The sequence below is a fragment of the Scyliorhinus torazame genome, chromosome 3, assembly GCF_047496885.1.
Source record: "Scyliorhinus torazame isolate Kashiwa2021f chromosome 3, sScyTor2.1, whole genome shotgun sequence".
Taxonomy (NCBI): Eukaryota; Metazoa; Chordata; class Chondrichthyes; order Carcharhiniformes; family Scyliorhinidae; genus Scyliorhinus; species Scyliorhinus torazame.
The window spans coordinates 144,873,504-144,892,810 of NC_092709.1; the positions used below are offsets into that span (position 1 = coordinate 144,873,504).

Below are 19,307 nucleotides of genomic sequence, written 5' to 3' on the forward strand. Positions count from 1 at the left end.
GTCACTTTTGGGGTGGCATGGTGTAACTTATGGGAGTGCCATAAAGATCAGTGCTGGGGCCAACTATTTAAATTCTAAATCAGTGACTTGGAAAAGTGAAAGTCCAACAGGTTTGTTTCGAATCACGTTTGGAGCACAGTCCCTTCCTTCATCTGGGGGTCCCACTTTTTCCTTAACTATCCTCTTGCTCTTTATATATAAGTGAAACGTTTTTAGTTTTTTGTTAATCTCGCTTGCTAATATTTTTTCATGCCCTCTCTTCGACTTCCTTATTTCTTTTTTTTTTACTTCATCCCTGTACTTTTTATCCTTTATACTCTATCTAGGCTATCGGCAGTGTTGAGCTTTTCGTGACTATCATCAGCTTTCTTTTTCTGTTTAATCTTCCCCTGTATTTTCTAGACAGTCATGGGGTCTAGATTTGGCAGTGAGGAAGAGGGTGTGTTGGCTTTGTACCCTAAGAATCTCACTTAATCGTGCTTCGCATTGATTTATCCTTTAGCAGTCTTGCCCTGTCCACCTCAGCCAAATCACTTCTCAGTTTTGTAAAATTTGCCTTCCCCGGTTTAAAACTTTTACTCTTGATTTATCTCTGTCCTTGTTCTGGGATGCAGAGTATTCCATTACTTTGGATGGGTCTTATAGGTGATGGAGAGCTTTTCAGTTAATGGTGGGGTGAAATGGGAACATGCAGAAGATGGCCAGCATCGAAGTAACACCACGATTTAAAGAATGAATTTCAAGAGGAAAGGGAGATTGATGATCCTGCAAGAACATTGGGATCGAGGGTGTGTACTTTGAAGAGGAGACTGATAATTTAGAAAGAGGGTGATAGTACCTTAAAGAGAACTTAAAGGGTGGCATGTGGCGCAGTGGTTAGCACTGGGACTGCGGCGCTGAGGACCCGGGTTCGAATCCCAGCCCTGGGTAACTGTCGGTGTGGAGTTTGCACGTTCTCCCCATGTCTGCGTGGGCTTCACCCCCACAACCCAAAGGTGTGCAGGTTAGGTGAATTGACCACGTTAAATTGCCCCTTAATTGGAAAAATAATTGGCTACTCAAGAGAACTGAGTTTAGGCAAGGTGTTTTATAGAGATTAGTGCCAGTTTTGTTATGGATGGGACGAATACCTATGGAAAGTAGGGAGGGAATTAATGAAGTAAAAGATTGATCTTGGAGAAGGTGGGAAATATTTGAGAGGAAATCCAAAGTAATGGCAGTTGCGGGGTCACAGGAGTTGGGATGTGTGAAGATTTGATGTAGGAGCAGATAATGACTGAAGTGGCTGTATGAATGGTCTAAATCTTAGAAAGAGTAAATGCATGATTGGTTTGTACTTCAATTCCCTTCCCCGACTGTTATACCGTGGTCTCCAATGCCATGTTGACGCAGTGAAAAGGATGCATCATTGCTCATGCTTTCGGAGGATGACTCTGCTGAGGGATAGCAAGACATGGTGGTACTTAATAGGATGAACTCAGGATTGGTGACAAACGACTAGAAGATGCACACCAGTTCATTCATGTTTGCAACCATTGAACTGAAGAGAACCATGCGGCAGGCTTTTTCTGTAAATAAAAGGTGAATGATTTGGTGAGAATGCCTGCATTAAGGGCAGATGATTGAAGATTCTAGGCTAGTCCAGTTTAGCCATAAAGTTACATAACTTCTCAGTAGCGTACGGATGTTTATGAATTGACATCAAAAGTGAGGTACAGTGAAAAGTATTTTTCTGCCTGCAGCTCAGACCAATCATTCCGAGCATGAAAAGAAAATACATAATAGGACAAACGTCAAATACATAATGTGAATACATAAACACCGGCATCGGGTGAAGCATACAGGAGTGCAGTACTACTCCGGGAAGATGTGTGAAGAAATCCGATCAGTCCATAAGAGGGTCATTCAGGAGTCTGGTAACAGCGGGGAAGAAGCTATTTATGAATCTCTTTGTGCGTGTTCTCAGACTTTTGTATCTCCTGTCCGACGAAAGAAGTTGGAAGAGTGGGTAAGCCGGATGGGAGGGGTCTTTGATTATGCTGCCTGCCTTCCCAAGGCAGCGGCACGTGTAGACAGTCAATGGATGGGATGCGGGTTCATGTGATGGACTGGACTGTGTTCACGACTCTGTAGTTTCTTACGGTCTTGGGCCGAGCAGTTGCCATACCAGGCTGGGTTGCAGCCTGATAGGATGCTGTCTATGGTGCACCTGTAAAAGTTTGCAAGAGTCAATGTGGACATGCCAAATTCCTTAGTTCCATGAGGAAGTATAGGTGCTGTTGTGCTTTATTGATCGTAGCATTGACGGGGGTGGGCCAGGACAGATTTTTACTGATGTGCAAACCTAGGAATTTGAAGCTGTCAACCATTTCCACCTCCGCCCAGTTGATGCTGACAGGGGTATGTACAATACTTTACTTCCTGAAGTCAATGACCAGCTCTTTGGTTTTGCTGACAGTGAGGGAGAGATTGTTGTCGGTACACCACTCCACTAGGTTCTCTATCTCCCTCCTGTATTCTGACTCGTTGTTGGTCGAGATTCGACCCGCTACGGTCGTGCCGTCAGCAAACCTGTAGATGGAGTTGGAGCCGTATTTTGCCACACAGTCATGTGTATAGGGAGTATAGTAGGGGGCTAAGTACACAGCCTTGCGGGGCCCTGGTATTGAGGACTATCATGGAGGAGGTGTTGTTGTTTATCCTTACTGATTGTGATCTATGGGTCAGAAAGTTGAGGATCCAGTTGCAGAGTGAGGAGCCAAGTTTTGGAGCTTTGATATGAGCTTGGCTGGGATTATGGTGTTGAAGGCAGAGCTGTAGTCAATAAATAGGAGTCTGATGTAGGAGTCCTTGTGTTCGAGATGCTCCAGGGATGAGTGTAGGGCCAGGGAGATGGCGTCTGCTGTGGACCAGTTACGGTGGTATGTGAACTGCAATGGATCGAGGCATTCTGTGAGTATGGTGTTGATGTTCCTCATGACCAACCTCGAAGCACTTCATTGCGATCGATGTCAAGGCCACTGGACGATAATCATTGTGGCATGTTGCCGGGTTGTTCTTTGGTACCGGTATGATGGTGGTCGTCTTGAAGCAGATGGGGTCCTTGGAACGGGAGTAGGGAGAAGTTGAAGATATCTGTGAACCCATCTGCCAGCTGGTGTGTGCAGGACCTGAGTGCATGACCAGGGACCCCGTCTGGACCCAGTGCCTTCCGAGGGTTCACTTTCAAGGACGCCGATCTGACTTCGGAAGCTGTGATGATGGGTATGGGTGTGTCCGGGTCTGCTGGTGCAGTTGACAGCGGTTTGATGGTTTCCTGTTCGAACTGAGCTTAAGATTGCATTGAGTTCATCGGGGAGGGGTGCGCTGCAGCCAGAGATTCTGCTTGGCTTCGCTTTGTAGCCCAGAATGTTGTTTAAACTTTACCACAACTGACGAGAGTATGTAATGCTTGTATGTGACTCTAGCTTGGTCTGATATTGCCTTTTGGCATCCCTGATGATTTTGCAGTGGTCGTACTTGATTCATCTGCAATGTCTGCCTTGTTTCCCTCACCACTGCCTCCCCACCCCACAAATTCTTTATATCCTTAATAAAAATGTTTGGATGCCTAGCACCTGAAGCCTAAAGCATGTTTGTTTTATTTAAAAAAAGGTTAATTATTTTTTTCAAATAAATTTTGATGAATATGAAAAAGAGATTTCAGATTAATCAAATTAATGCTAGGGAAAATGTAAGTCACTATCACATCACGTTTTCATCTTGCACATTTGATGCAAATTGCCACAGAACATTTGCACTCAATACAGTGTTGCCGATTCTTTTTCTACTTGGTCTTTTCTGTGGCTCTGTTCCAGTTAGGGCAATCAGTGAATTTGCCTTTCCTACTATGCTATCTATGTCCGAATGCTTAGAATCACCAGGTATCAAATGATACCACCACAAGTTTCAACCGGCTATCGATCAAAGAGCCAAACACCAGTTAGTTATATCAAGGTCAAAGGTACTTTATTTACATACAATCTGTCATGCAACATAAACACTACTAGTCAACTGCACCTATTACTAAGACAACCTGTACTTAACTTCGGGCACCCGGTTTAGGCCAGGAAACAGTGGCCGCTGTTCAGGATCTCTTGGGTTCGAAGTGGTAACTGCTGCTCAGCTGGGCTCATCCGTCTGGTAGTGGGCGTTGAACTCGAACTTGCTTCTGGTGTTGCAGCAGTTGGCAGTGGCCGTGACCGGGGTGCCAAGGCCAAAAGAGTGCGAACTTATGGCGAACTCTTCTTCTTATACTCAGCAGGTTTTTGTGCTCCTTTGGGCGGTCCTTCGATTTGGGCCTTACTAATTGGGTGATCCCTGATCACTCCGTTCGATTCCTTAACCAATAAGTGGGTGGGGATCTGGATGGCTGAGCGTGTCCCAAGCGGTCACTGACCCCGTTTGCATTTCCCTTGGACATGGAGTGGTGCCGAAATGTCTGGGACTGTCCCAGTTGCTTGAGTACCAGCCCTTTGTTTTGGGGAAGATGGGCCGTCAAATGCTAATCGGCCTGATTAACATGCTAATGGGACGGAGTTTCGATACCGTCTGGATTTCTGCTGACCAATATGCATTTCAGGCTCTGAGCCTGCCTGAGTCTTGGCTTGTCCATTTTACCCGTCAGTCTTTGCGAGTTGCTCTGTACCTAGTTGGAAGTGGCCATCCCAGATGGCTACACTCCGTCCTTTTGATCCTCAACGCGAAGCGGAAAGGATCACAATACTGGGTCTTTGTTCTCTTGGGATGCCGGGTGCCCTTAACCAAGGACAGGTTCTATTCTACTCTGTCCTATGGGTCCAAAAACATTTACCTAATTTCCCTAAACAACACATGTCTAAGAATTTCTAAGGGGCTATTTAACAGTCAGAAAAAGGGAAACCTCTAACTGTCTCGAACTAGACTACACTCCTGCTGCTATTTACAATCAAAGAACTTATCTTACAATACAAAAAATATCCGATAGCAGCATCACATTTCTTCCTATCGCTAACATTTACGTACACAGAAAATAAACTTTACTAACAAAAACAACAACTGCGGAATTTATTAAAGAAAGAGGTTCAGAAAGAGTGTGGGGATGGCTGGAGTACGAGGAAAGGGGCTCTAAATGTGTATACTGGGGAGCGGGAGGCTCTTTGTCTCCATTTCCGCAATCTAATTGTCTGAACGATACTGTACAATATGGTTATTACTAGCAAGGCTTCCACTGTGTAGGGCAGTGAGTATCACTTGACGAGGTTCTCACACCATGTGGGGGTATCGGTGGCTGGGTGTGTGCAGTGTCCGGGCTGGGGATGTTGTGTTGGGTGGTCGTGTTCGGGGCCTGTGTGGTGAGGGGGGTAGATGTGGGTGACGCGCGCAACTGGACTGTTCCAGCGACGATCATGATGCTGATCATCAGGGTCGTCTTCATCTTATTTTGGGTTTTCCTTCGCCATTGAGTGTCTTCGTATCTCTCTAAGGGAACAAGCATAGTGTCTGTTATAATCGTGTTGTTTAACATCTCGTATGTCCGTCTGTGCCTCCTTAACGTCAATTCTCCCATTATAATTGTCGCCATATGTGACTCCCTCTCTTTTTTTTTTTTTTAAAAACAACCATTTGCGGAGACAAGACATCCCCAAAAAATTCTGTTTCACAGCGCGAGCACTCTCGCAGCCTGTGGTCGATGAGCTGAGTGGGCGGACAATTTCTCCGTCCTCTGCAAACTTGTTTTTCCAACCAAGTGTTTCTTTCATGTAAATAGTATATGGGGAAATAGCAACCGAAGGGTTGCCGGGAAGAACAAAAGTAGTGGCAAAGAGCATTCTTTAAACCACAGGACCAGAAAAGACCAGAAAAAGAGTTTTGAAAACAAGTATCCGAATGGGGTGGTGCGTATGATCCGCGGCAGGGCAAGAATGGGTGGGATCCCCAGGTAAGGCGGTGATCAGTGCTGTTGCTCCACTACCCGGGCTTGGCTGACCGAATGTACAGGGGGTCCCCAGGCAGGGCGGGGATCAGTGCCGTTACTCCACTGCCTGAGTGACCTTCCAAGAGCGGTACGAATTTGTAACTATATGGGATCCAGACAAACTTGTTTCACTAACTGCCATGTGGCGTCAGACGAATAATTATGGCTGCATCAAGAACTTTGGTGTGAGACCAAAAGAATAAACTGTATCAAGAAATTCAGTGTGATCGACACAAATAGTTGCATAAAGAACAAACATTCAACATTTAAAAATAACAAATAAAAGTAAGAAAAGCGGGCAGGCTCCATCAGGGTACAGGACACCGTAAATCTCCATCGGTTCCTGACTCTCATCATCTGGACACCTCAAGATTCCATTTCAAAAAGATTTGCAAAGGGGTTACCATGGTGGGAGTCAGACGTGGGAGCTGTCACCATCACCCGGGGGCCAAACTCTTTCATGGAGTTTGCGCGCTAACGCAGCGTGTGCCAATGTGGGTTCCATTTTGTCATTTCTCGTTAAGCGACAGGAATTGTCACAGTGCCAGTGCTTCATGGTCCATAGGAGGTTGTCAGGGGGTGTCGCTATCGTCAGGTGGGGCGGGTCAGGTTCCGGATTGGGCCGATAAATCGTTTCAAAGGGGCTAAGTGTATCGTGGTGGGGCTGTCTGGGCCTGTAGTGACTGGGGCCTGGTTCATGGGATCTTTGTTCGGGTCTCTCAGGAGCTTCGGTAGTGCTGTCGCTGTCGCTGTCGCTAGCAGTTGAAACAAGCGTCAGGGAGAAATTTGATTCTGGGGACGTGGTCAAGGTCTTGTCTGTGGACGCACTGCTGTTGCTGGAGGAGGGGGAACTCGGGCTGTCAGTGGGCGGGTCCTCATTGTCTGCCATCGCCAATGAGAGGTGGTGCAAGTGGCTGCACTGCGTTCCATAAACCTTAAGCTGATTTACAAGGGACCATCCTGATTTTCCGTTTGGAAACGTGATTTTATAAACCGAGGGGCTTACTTTGTCTGAAATTAAATAGAATCCTGCAAATTAAGGGGAGAGGAATGAGCTAGGGTTGTACAAGGTGGTCATCACTTGCTGTCCGACTGTATACTCTGTCGGATGTACTGTTTTGTCAAAGCAGGCCGTACTCTGCTTTCGTTTAGCGCCTAGTCGAACAGCTGCAGCGAGCTGTGCTGCTTTAATATTCTCTACCATGTGCTGGACTGCTTTCTCATGGGTCAGGGCGGTGACTGCGGGGCTGGCCAAATCAAGTCCAAATAAGTATTCGGTACCCTTCATGGGTCGTCCGGTCATGAGGGTATGGGGAGTATATCCTGTAGAGCTCGACACTGTGTTCCTAATAAACATCAGTGCGAATGGGAGCACTGTGTCCCATGTTGTGTTGTGCTGCTGCACAATTTTCCTAAGAGTGGCCTTTAGCGTCCGATTCATGCGCTCCACAATGCCGCTGGACTGTGGGTGATAGGCAATGTGGAACTTTTGTTTAATTCCAGATATCGTCATTACATTTTTCATGACCCTTCCCATAAAGTGGGAACCTTGGTCCGACTCAATACTACGGGGGACTCCCCATCTTGTAAAAAATCTGTTCTGTTAAGATCTTTGCGGTGGATTTGGCTGTGTTTGTTCACGAGGGGAAAGCTTCGACCCATTTCGTAAATGTGTCTATCACCACTAATACATACTTATAACATTTCTGCAGGGGGGGAGGGGGCCAATATGACACTAAGATAAGTGGTAAAGCAAAAAGTGCAGAGGATACTGGAAGTCTGCAGAGGGATTTGGATAGGCTAAGTGAATGGGCTAGGGTCTGGCAGATGGAATACAATGTTGACAAATGTGAGATTATCCATTTTGGTAGGAATAACAGCAAAAGGGATTATTATTTAAATGATAAAATATTAAAACATGCTGCTGTGCAGAGAGACCTGGGTGTGCTAGTGTATGAGTCGCAAAAAGTTGGTTTACAGGTGCAACAGGTGATTAAGAAGGCAAATGGAATGTTGTCCTTCATTGCTAGAGGGATGGAGTTTAAGACTAGAGAGGTTATGCTGCAATTGTATAAGGTGTTAGTGAGGCCACACCTGGAGTATTGTGTTCCGTCTTTGTCTCCTTACTTGAGAAAGGACGTACTGGCACTGGAGGGTGTGCAGAGGAGATTCACTAGGTTAATCCCAGAGCTGAAGGGGTTGGATTACAAGGAGAGGTTGAGTAGACTGGGACTGTACTCGTTGGAATTTAGAAGGATGAGGGGGGATCTTATAGAAACATATAAGATTATGAAGGGAATAGATAGGATAGATGCGGGCAGGTTGTTTCCACTGGCGGGTGAAAGCAGAACTAGGGGGCATAGCCTCAAAATAAGGGGAAGTAGATTTAGGACTGAGTTTAGGAGGAACTTCTTCACCCAAAGGGTTGTGAATCTATGGAATTCCTTGCCCAGTGAAGCAGTAGAGGCTCCTTCATTAAATGTTTTTAAGATAAAGATAGATAGTTTTTTGAAGAATAAAGGGATTAAGGGTTATGATGTTCAGGCCGGAAAGTGGAGCTGAGTCCACAAAAGATCAGCCATGATCTCATTGAATGGTGGAGCAGGCTCGAGGGGCCAGATGGCCTACTCCTGCTCCTAGTTCTTATGTTCTTATGTAATATGATCCAATTGGAGGTTTGTCCACGGGCCATTTACAGGGTGGGTGTGTTGTAGCTGGGCTTTTTTCGCATACCTATCGGGGTTGTTTTAACTTTTACCCTCAAGGTAAAAGACTTGTGGCAACAGTGGGGAGTCACTTTGTTCAATTCTCTGTAGTCGATGGTCAGTCACCATGATCCATCGGGTTTTCTTACTGGCCAAATCGGGGCATTATTTGTCAATGCAACGGGTCGAATGAGAGGTGTGTACTCATGAAATCGATACCTAGGATGTGTTCTGCTGCCTGGGGCAAGTCTACTAAAACAACAGTGTTTTGTCCTAATATTACCGAGCTGTACGTCCACAGGGGCTGTGATATGTCCCTGCTGGAGGTGACCTGTAAAGCCACTAAGGGTAATGGTATCCGTAGTGGGCCATACCTCTTTCTGGAACATGATAGAGGAGCTTAACGTGGTTCGGGACCCTCCTGTGTCCCAAAGGAACTCTACGGGGTGTCCCCGGACTGTGCCTGCGACTACCAGTCTTCCGGACTTATCCCAAAGGGTATCGCAGACCCAAGTTGGGGAGCCCGAACAGCGTCAGTCAGTGCTACTCGTGGCCGAATTATCTGGTCGGGCACTAACGCTGTGAATGGGTCGGGTATTGTTTCGGGAGGGGGGGCGTTTGGCTGCTGATTCCTTTGCTGCTTCGGGGAGGCATTGCATTCTCGAGCGTAATGTCCTTCGTGTCCACAATTATAGCATTCCTGTGTCTTGGGGTGTTGCGCTGTACTTCTGCCTTCATTTACCCATGCGGGATCTTGGTGTGCCCTTACTGCGTTCATTGTGGTGTCTACTCTCTCATGCTCTGTCTTTTTCTATATCGACTGTTCCCGAGCTCTGGACAATCGTTTCAGAACCCACACTTCATTGAGGGGTCATAATTGGCGCAAGCCTTCTGTCCTGCCTCTGTGGCATGGGATACTAACGTACGGGTCCATTTGGCCGTATTGTCTGCTGATAAATGGGCGCAGGATAACTCACCGAATACCACAGTGAAATGGATCCAAAGGCGTCCAGCAAACGCTGTTGGATGCTCTCCCTTCTGCCTGCACCGGTTGAGTCCGCCTACCGGATCTCCTCTGTGAAACCCAATGGCGTCTAAAATGGTCGTTTTCATTTCTTGGAGGCTACCTCTTCCTACATTTTGTGGGTCGGGATAGGGCTGAACTAACTGAGGGGTCTAAGCACATAACTATGAGCTTAACCTGCTCCGGCTCGTCTAAACCATACATAAGGGTTTGTTGTTTTACTAACTCGAAAAAATGATGTCGGGTGGAAAGTATCTATCTTCTCACAGGCGTCTCATAACTGGGTGATCGATAATGGGTTGGTCGTCCGTGGTCACCCTGCGCTGTGTGGTGATGGGGTTCATTGGTTTGTGTGCTGCCTGTGCAGTCGGTGGTGCGGGTGCTTTTCTCTTCGGGGCCTGGGGGGCTCTATTTTGATTCTCGGTCTTGCTTACGTACCGTTGGGCCATTTCACTGAGTTCCTGCCAATCTGGGCTGTCTTCCTGGTCTAGCTGTGGGCCAAAGGTGTCTCCAAACCCATTTTGACCTGATAGCAGGGATTGCAACCTTGCAATTTGCTGCCTGCATTTGGCATGGTCCACCGACCTCTGTCTCTTTTCCATGTTGGAACTGTGGAGTGCTCGGAGGGCTGCTTTTAGGTTCTCGCACTGTTTCTTTAGCTGCTGTACCTGATTCTCTGTCTCTTCTCTTACCAGTACAGCACGCTGTGTGTCCTGGTAGGCCTTATCATATTGGATTTAGAAGCTGCTAAGGTGGGCGAGACAGGATTGGTGTGCCCTCTTGACATCATCCATTTCCTTGTCCTTCGCTGCTAACTGCTCCCGGAGCTGTACATTTAATCTCTCATATTCACTTAAATCTCCCTCTCTACTTTTCTCCTTCTCCTCGAGCTACTTGCGGAGCGTCTTCATGACCTCCTCTGTGCCTCGCAATTGTGCCAGACAGGACACGATTGCCATCGGCTTACGAACCTTAGTCAAATTCTTCTTATGGATCTCTGTCAGGCTGTCCCACCAAGTCTGTCCTATGACCTGCCTCTTCATTCGTGCAAAACTCAGACCATAGGTACTTTAGGTACTTCCTGATCTCTTCTTCCCATACGGGACACTGTTCTGCTCTATTGGTCGCTGCGATCTCGGGCTCTTGTGGATGCATTAGGCGTTCCATTGCCTTCATGACCATCCCTATAAATACTACTGTCTCCCGGAAATTTGGAACAAGGGGGAATAAAGCGGTGGTGCAAACACGGGTACGGCTTAAGCTATTTTCCGGTTTACGCAACTCCTGAACGTTTCACGCAACAAAATCCATCGAGGTTACCTAATATCCCTTTGTTAGTGCGCATGCAAATTACACACTTCCGAATTCTGGAGGTTTGATCGATACTGGTTTCGCTTGTGGTTTCTTTTACTTTGCCAATTTGGATTCTAATTCAAATGCTTTTGTGGGTTCTCTCGGAGTGACACGGTCACTTCTGGGTCGAATCCTGTCAGATGTCGCCAATAACTGTTGCCGATTCTTTTTCTACTTTGTCTTTTCTGTGGCTCTGTTCCAATTAGGGCAATCAGTGAATTTGCCTTTCCTTCTTTGCCATCTATGTCCGAATGCTTAGAGTCGCCAGGTATCGAATGATACCACCACAAGTTTCAACCGGCTATCGATCAAAGAGCCAAACACCAGTTTGCTAGTTCAAGGTCAAAGGTACTTTATTTACACACAATTAGTCATGCAACATAAACACTACTAGTAAACTACACCTATCACTAAAACAATCTGTACTAAGACAACGGGCACCCGGCTTAGGTCAGAAAACAGTGGCCGCTGTTCAATTCTGGATCTCTCGGGTTCGAAGTGGTAACTGCTGCTCAGCTGGGCTCATCTGTCTGGTAGTGGGCATTGAACTCGATCTCGATTCTGATGTTGCTACGATTGGCGATGACGGTGACCGGGGTACCAAGGCCAAAAGAGAGCAAACAAGTGCCGAACTCGTCTTATACTCAGTGGGTTTTCGTGCTCCTTTGGGCGGTCCTTCGATTTGGGCCTTACTAATTCGGTGATCCCTGATCACTCCGTTCGATTCCTTAGCCAATAAGTGGGTGGGGATCTGGATGGCTGGGCGTGTCCCAAGCGGTCATTGACCCTGTTGTTTGCATTTCCCTTGGACAGGGAGTGGCGCTGAAATGTCTGGGACTGTCCCGGTTGCTTGAGTACCAGTCCTTTGTTTTGGGGAAGATGGGCCATCAAATGCTAATTGGCCTGATTAACATGCTAATGGGATGGAGTTTCGATCCGGTCAGGATTTCTGCTGACCAATATGCATTTTAGGCTCTGAGCCTGCCTGATTCTTGGCTTGTCCATTTTACCCGTCAGTCTTTGCGAGTTGCTATGTACCTAGTTGGAAGTGGCCATCCCAGATGGCTACACCAGGCAGCATGGCAAATCGTGGCAGACACACTGCCTCATTCTCCAGGACCAGCTTAGAAAATTATTAAAACTAATGCTGAAAACCCCTTTGTTATGTCTCTGATTTATTTATCTGACAGTGTGTTTAGAAAATATGAGCTGAGTTTATTTACCAACCTTGCTCAAGCTACAATATGATAGTGATTAACTCCTTGTTTTTAAAGTAGTTGTGGACATTTTATATAAATGAAAATCATTAATCTTCAATTAATATACACTTTCAATTTTTATTTTAGATACTGTGATTGTTTTGCAAATGGTGAATTTTGCAATAACTGCAATTGTACTAACTGCTTCAACAATCTGGAACATGAAGCTGAACGTCAAAAAGCAATAAAGGTGAGAATCTGTAGTTGCACCCCTAGATTAGAATACAAAGTGTATTTTACCTAGCAGGTGCAGGACATCCTGAGGACTGATCCTGGGATCCTTTCTGTCATCCAGCCCATCGAGTCCGCTCTGCCATTGTGTAAGATCACGACTGATGTGATGTGATTTGATGTTTGGACTCCGTTGTGATGTCTCAGTAGCTCAGTAGTTCACATATAACGATTAGATGCTTCCATAGAATCAGAGAATCCCTCCAGTGCAGAAGGAGGCAATATAACCGACCCTCTGAAAGAGAACCCTCCCTAGGTCCACTCCCCTTGCCTACATAACCTCACTTAACCTATACGTTTTTGGACACTAAGGGGCAATTTGTCATGGCCAATCCACGAAACCGGAGTACCCGGAGGAACCCACGCAGACACTAGGAGAAACTGCAAACTCCACACAGACAGTCAACCAAGGCCGGAATTGAACCCGTGTCTTTGGTGCGGTGAGACAGCAGTGCTAACCACTGTGCTGCCGTGCCGCCCACTTCTGCAAGGTATCAAAGGGCGTATGGTAAACCATGAATTGTGCCAGCAAAAAAAATACCATTGACATTCAATTTATTTTCTTGGCTATTAAGATTTTGGGGTTGACTAAGGGCTTGGGTATCATGATCCAGCATTGCCAAGTGTGTTTGTTACCAACAGACCAGAGGCCCGAAAGAGAAATGCTGATAAATATTTTTCCACCTAATACCAATGAACGTGTTGATGTAGTATTGTAGGAATTTTGCCCATTTACTTTAGGGAGAATAAATTCAGTGGTTAGATTGACCTTTTCATTGAAAGCTGAGCATGGAATGTGCCAGCCAAAAGATGTTAAAATACTCAAATAAAAAAGTAAATGCCCTCATTCTTGGTTGAATTCATGATCCCAAAGTAAAATTACTCTTTATGCCAGTGTTCTTCAGACGTTTTTCCGGGGACCCATTTTTACCAACCGGCCAACCTTCAGGACCCAACCCGGCCGACCTTCGACCTACGCCGGCCTACCTTCGCGACCCACGCCGGCCGACCTCCGCGACCCACTATTTTCTCTTACCTTGTTTGCTGCTGACAAAAATGGAGGAAATGGTTTTGGGTCCCTTTGGCCCTCGTACACGCTCCTCCAATGGAACCTGTTGGATGAAGGTGAACCCTTCTGGTGTTGGAAAGTATGGAGTCTCCATCAAATAAACCCCCCCAAACTTTTTATTAAAAAATTAAAATTAAAATGAGTAAAATAAATGAGAAAAAATAATAAAAACCCCCCAAACTTGTAAAAAATAAAGAATAAAATAAATGAAAAAAATTAATAAACCCCCCCCCCCCCCCCCCGAACTTGTAAAAAAAATTAATAAAATATCTGGGGGGAAAAATTAAATGAATAAAATCCACTACAGGACTTGTAAAACAAAAAGCTGCAACCAGTAAAAAAAAATAGCGGCCGCACTGCGCATGCGTGCCCCATTATCGGTGCGCATTTGGCGTCGATCATAGTGTGCGCATGCGCAATGCGGCCAAATTGTTTTTTTAACGTGTTTGCGGCCGCGTGCAGCCGGCGTTATGAAAAGTCGGCTGCTGCGCGGGGATTTTGCGCGATCGGGAGCCGCGGATAACGGCTCTGCAACCCTCCCGACACCTGCCACCCACCCGCGGGTCGTGCCCCCGACTTTGAAGAACACTGCTTTCTGCAGCATGGGAAACTTTTTTCACCCGAGGCTCTGTACGTAGTAAATTCAAAGATTTTTGCACAGGGAGCCATTTGGATATGTTTTGCAAATGTCAATTTTGATTGTACTTTGAAGATAATTTTGCGCAGTGCTTTCCACTATTTTTCACACTACTTTTCTTTCAGCATCTTTTGCATGCTGTAATTGATCTAGCATCGATTACCTCTTCCTACTATTCTGGATGGTCACATAACCACTATCCTGAACACACACTGCCTGTGGTGTGGCACCTCCAGGAACATAAAATACAGTAACTTTCATGCTGTATAGTGACTCCCAGGTGCCCCTAAAGCTCAGAAGCCCTGAACCTGTGCTCAAGCAGCTGGAGATGCATCCTACACATCAAGTGTCCTGAATTTCCCACATTGTGCAGGAATTGCAAGCAACAGGTCTCAATTGTCCATCTGTGATCTTAAAAAAACAAACTACTGTCTTTTGAATCTAAGAATCTTGAATAGTTACAAGCTTGTTGTAACTATTAATTTTAATTAATGCCTTTAGACCTGATACGTGTTAATACTCTTTCTCAGAAATTCACTCATTGTTGTTATACTTGCGCCAAATTGAAATGTTTGATTTTTCTGGCTTATAGCTTAAACTAATGCCCGAGTTTACAGGGAACAAAATAAACACCCACCATCCAATCACTTGCGTGCTGTGATGTTGCACTATGTTCTTTTTTCTTTTTCTTTGGAATGCCATCTGTCCATTCTGAACTTAGCTTTTTATGCCGTCTCTGATCTCCATCTGCTCTCAGCCTTCAGGTCACCACTCGTTATCCTTGTCAGCCTTGCCGTGCTCCTGCTTTTGCTGATGTAACTTTTATTGCCTGAAGTCCTTTGTTCATGTATAAAATTATTAGTTGCCCTTCCAGACAACATCTTCAAGTTTTTGAAGGTTGCTTCACTCTCCTGTAAGGCAAAATATTGATTGAATAGCCACCATATTGTTTGCCTACCTTAATGTTTGAAGCTTTTACTGTTTATCTGATACATTAGCTGCAATTTTTTTCATATTACTTGTGACAACATTGTCATCTCTCATATATCTGTTCTCATAAATCATGCCATTGGATATGTTTTAAATAAAATCAGAATCCTCTTATGCATCTGCTGATTAAATATTATAGCTTTTGTGAGAGAAATAATTCAAACTTAAAACAATTTGATGTGATTAGTTCATTTGTGTATGGCAGTTCCATATTACATTTGTCTGCAATATTCTGACAGTCTTTGTATATGAAGAATAATAGTGTTGCATAGTTAAATTATTGAAATAGTAATTTGAAGGATTGGACTTATCCAAGACACGCTAATTCAACTCCCACCATGGTAGTATTCATAATTTAAATTCTGCTTTTAAAAAGTAACTACATTTTGAACAAAAGACTGATTTCTGTAGAAGTGACAAGGAAACTGTTGTAATGCCTTAAAAATCCAACTAAAGCTAGCACCTTTTTGAGAAGGAAACCTGACGCTTGGTCTATGAGTCCAGCCTCTTGCAAACATAGTTAAACTCCTGAAATGGTCTAGCTAGCAACTCCGTGATGCAAAAAAACTATGGATAGACAACAAATGTCAGCATCACCAGTGATGCCAACACTCAATAATTTTTTTTAATTTATAAAAGAGCCATTCAAATTAGTGAACTTGATTTGAAGACCTCTGGAGAAATCATCTATCTGAAACTCCTGAAAGAGAAAATTTAGCTTGAATTTTCAAATAATAAAAGTTTTGATTTATTTGGCTTTCCATGTATTTTCAAGAAATTCAAAGAAAGGAAATTATCATGTTCAAGTTATTTACAACGGACAACTTTGCAAAAGGTTTTTTAGTTTTTCCCCTTCTGTAAAATATGATTTGATTGCATCGTTATCTTTTGTAAAATAAAGTCAATATTTTAAAGTTGAAACTAGGTCTAGGGTGGCATGGTGGCCCAGTGGTTAGTGTTATATTAAGTGATTGTAATACATCGTTACTCTTTTGCTTACTTCCAGAATGGTCTGATGGTTGTACTTCAATAAAACTAAAACTATCAGTCTTCAAATTAAGCAAATAACATTTAATGAATAATGAATATAAATATCTGAGTTTGTTCACTCTTCTACAACTATAGCTGATAATTAAGTAAATAAGAAGTATAAATAATGTTTAACTACACGTGCCAACTAAGCTGTCTCTTTAACACTGTTATCTCGTCACTCCTGATACGAAGAGGCAGGAAGAACCTCTGAGTTCAGCTTATATACATGGATCTGGTGCTGCCATCTAGTGGTTGTCTAGCGCTATGATAGTTGTTAACCCTTTACATACCAGTAGATATACAGATCACTGCAGTTAGCACTGGGTCACTGCCCGTGTGGGGTTTGCACACTCTCCCCGTGTCTGCAGGGATTTTACCCCTACAACCCCAAGATGTGCAGGGTAGGTAGATTGGCTGCGCTAAAATTACCTCTTGGTGAAAAAAAAATTGGGTTCTTTAAATTTAAAAAAAAACTAGGTCTGATGCGCGGGTGAGAGGGGTGGAGGAAAGAGGGAAAATTAGAAAAAAAAGAGGCAGTGAGCACGTCTCCCAATGTGTCCCCACCTCCTCTCACTTTTCCCTGGGGCAAGTTGAGTGCTGATGACCCCTGACCCAACAGTCGCAGAAAGCCATTTAAGAGAGCTGTTCCCAGTGAAATCCCTCATTTTCAATGGGAATCAGTTTGTGTTCCAATCTGACAGCGAGAAGGAAATGAGAACACAACAGGAGGAGCTGCTTCAGTGAAACTGACACATTGTGAAAGTTTTGATCAGTTAACACTGAACAGTACAGAAATGCTTAAGTTGACAGGCTACTTTGCACAGCATTGATACTATCCAAGAGTGCTATCATTGACTGGCAGGTATGTGCCAGCTAGCTGGAAGACGCATTGCCATACCAGCAGTTGACCCACCCTCAATTGCACGTCGCTGCCGTCAGCCTCAGAGCAGCATGGAAGCACTATTCTACTCCACACAGTGTACAAGGTTTCTCACATTAAATGCTCTAGCTGTCTTCTGAACAGCCATGTGCCAATTCATAGGGAGAGAAAATGGGAACCAAGGTTTTGGATCCAACCTGATGTGTGAACAGTTGAGCCTCAGCCTTTCACAGCAGCTTGCTGTTGACACCTGCATACTTATGATGCCAGACTGCATTCATAGTGGAGCAGGTGGCTGTGCATTGCCAGTGCCTGACAAGGTGCCAGTCACTGGAGGCCCAACAGTTCTCCCAAAAGAACCATAAAGCCCATGTCCCTGATTCTTGCCAAGTTATGTGATCACCCCTCCTCCAAAGACTGAAATCAGGGAAGTGGGAGTGTTAGGAATAGCTTATGTTCAGAGGAATGAGGGGCAACATTTGGACATGATGAATAATTAAGGATGCATGCGAGTAGGCAGATGGGGATGTGAAGTACATGTGGAGAGAGGAATAAGCGGAGCTGCAAAGTGTGTCACCCTGAGGCATCCTGTGCAGGAGTGGTGGGCATGTCAGAGTGTGGAGCTTGCAGCTGTATTACTGTGGCCTCCTGTTATGCCCTGCTGAGGTCCAGACTGTTGGACTTTTGTTGAGCTACATTTAAACAATGCAGGAGGCCAAGAACAGAGAGGTTGGGCCGGGGGAGAGGTGAAGAATTAAAATGACAAGCAAAATAGAAATCCAAGTAATATTCAGGTTCCTATCTTACTATTGGGTGGTATTAAAATAGGACTGTCTAACTTCCTTCAGCAAAATTAAGTTTTGTTGATCTGCTTAGTTTGGCTTTGTTCTTCAGATCCATTTAGTGAGATTCAACTCTTATTTCACTTTCAAAATGTCCCTGGTTTTGAAGCAAAATCATATGCAGTAGTAGGTGATGGCCTCCATTGCCCTTCAAATGAATTATTGGTGCTGAACAACATTTATGCATGCTTTTGCAGTGAGCAGGCTGTTTGGCTGTCGGGACTTCACTGCTAAACCTGACGCTCTTCTACATCTACATGTTTGTCCTTCATATTACTTATTAATGAATTGTAATTCAAAGTGGAGTCGCTATCTGATTTTCCTGTTACAATTCTTCTTCTTCCCACCACAAGCTCCCTCTCTTCGGCCAAACAAGATGTTGATTGGAATGCCCTTGATGCTGAGCAAGCGACGATAAGCTGATGCCACATAAACCATCGATCAAACATTATGCATTATTGTTTTGTGCTATTGTGAACAAGAGTGTAATTATCCATCTTTATCTTCTATGTACAAAAATAATTTATTACAAACTGCTTTGCCCCATAGGTACTTCAGCATCCATTTTCTGTAAATAAAGCAAGGAGGAGATTTCATTTTTAAGGACATCAGCAAGAGTTTAAGGAGTGAGACTGAGCGGGCGCAGTGAGACAGTGCGGGCGCAGTGAGACAGTAGTGAGAGTTTGGAGAGTGAATATGAGAGGGACTAGTGAGAGTTTAAAGAGCGAGTCTGAGGGGGCAAAAGAGAGTCTGAGGGAGCAGTGAGCTTAAGAAAACAATATTTTTATTAAGAAATGTTTTTCAACGATAACACCACAGCCATATTTTTTTTAAAATATTTTTATTCTCCATTTTCACATTTTCTGTAGAATTTACACCCCACCAACAAACAGTAAACGGTAACAAATACAGTGTCAATCCACTTCGTAACAACAACGATCCCATCCTCCCAGCACCCCCCAAACAACGGCCCACCTGACAATATAAGCATCAAATACAACAGAACCTCCCAAGGTCGAAAGAAAAGGAATCCGGAATCGCCTATGGTCACCATTGACATAGATAGTCCCCCGTCCGTCCCCCCAAATATTGAAGGCCATCCAATCCCCGAAAGAGTACCATGAATGACACCCATGAATTGTAGACCCCCCCCCCGGGACTCCTCCCCTCCACTTCCTCTTGTAAACTCCTCCCCCCAACCTCGGTTCCTTCCCCCAATTTTCCACCCCGGCTAGACTCACCAAAACCTGTTCTACCAGGCTCCGATGGCCCCAGCCCCCCCCACACCAC

The 19,307-nt window shown here is 44.8% G+C and overlaps 1 protein-coding gene across 2 annotated transcripts in view; it reads left to right on the forward strand.

Annotated features, from left to right (window-relative positions):
- The window catches only part of lin54 (lin-54 DREAM MuvB core complex component), a 136,702-nt gene that overhangs the window by 75,664 nt on the left and 41,731 nt on the right, over positions 1–19,307 (forward strand). For both annotated transcript variants that reach the window (XM_072496350.1, XM_072496349.1), the window contains exon 10: positions 12,424–12,526. In XM_072496350.1, the coding sequence (XP_072352451.1) occupies positions 12,424–12,526 (103 nt within the window). The remainder of the gene's footprint in view (positions 1–12,423; positions 12,527–19,307) is intronic.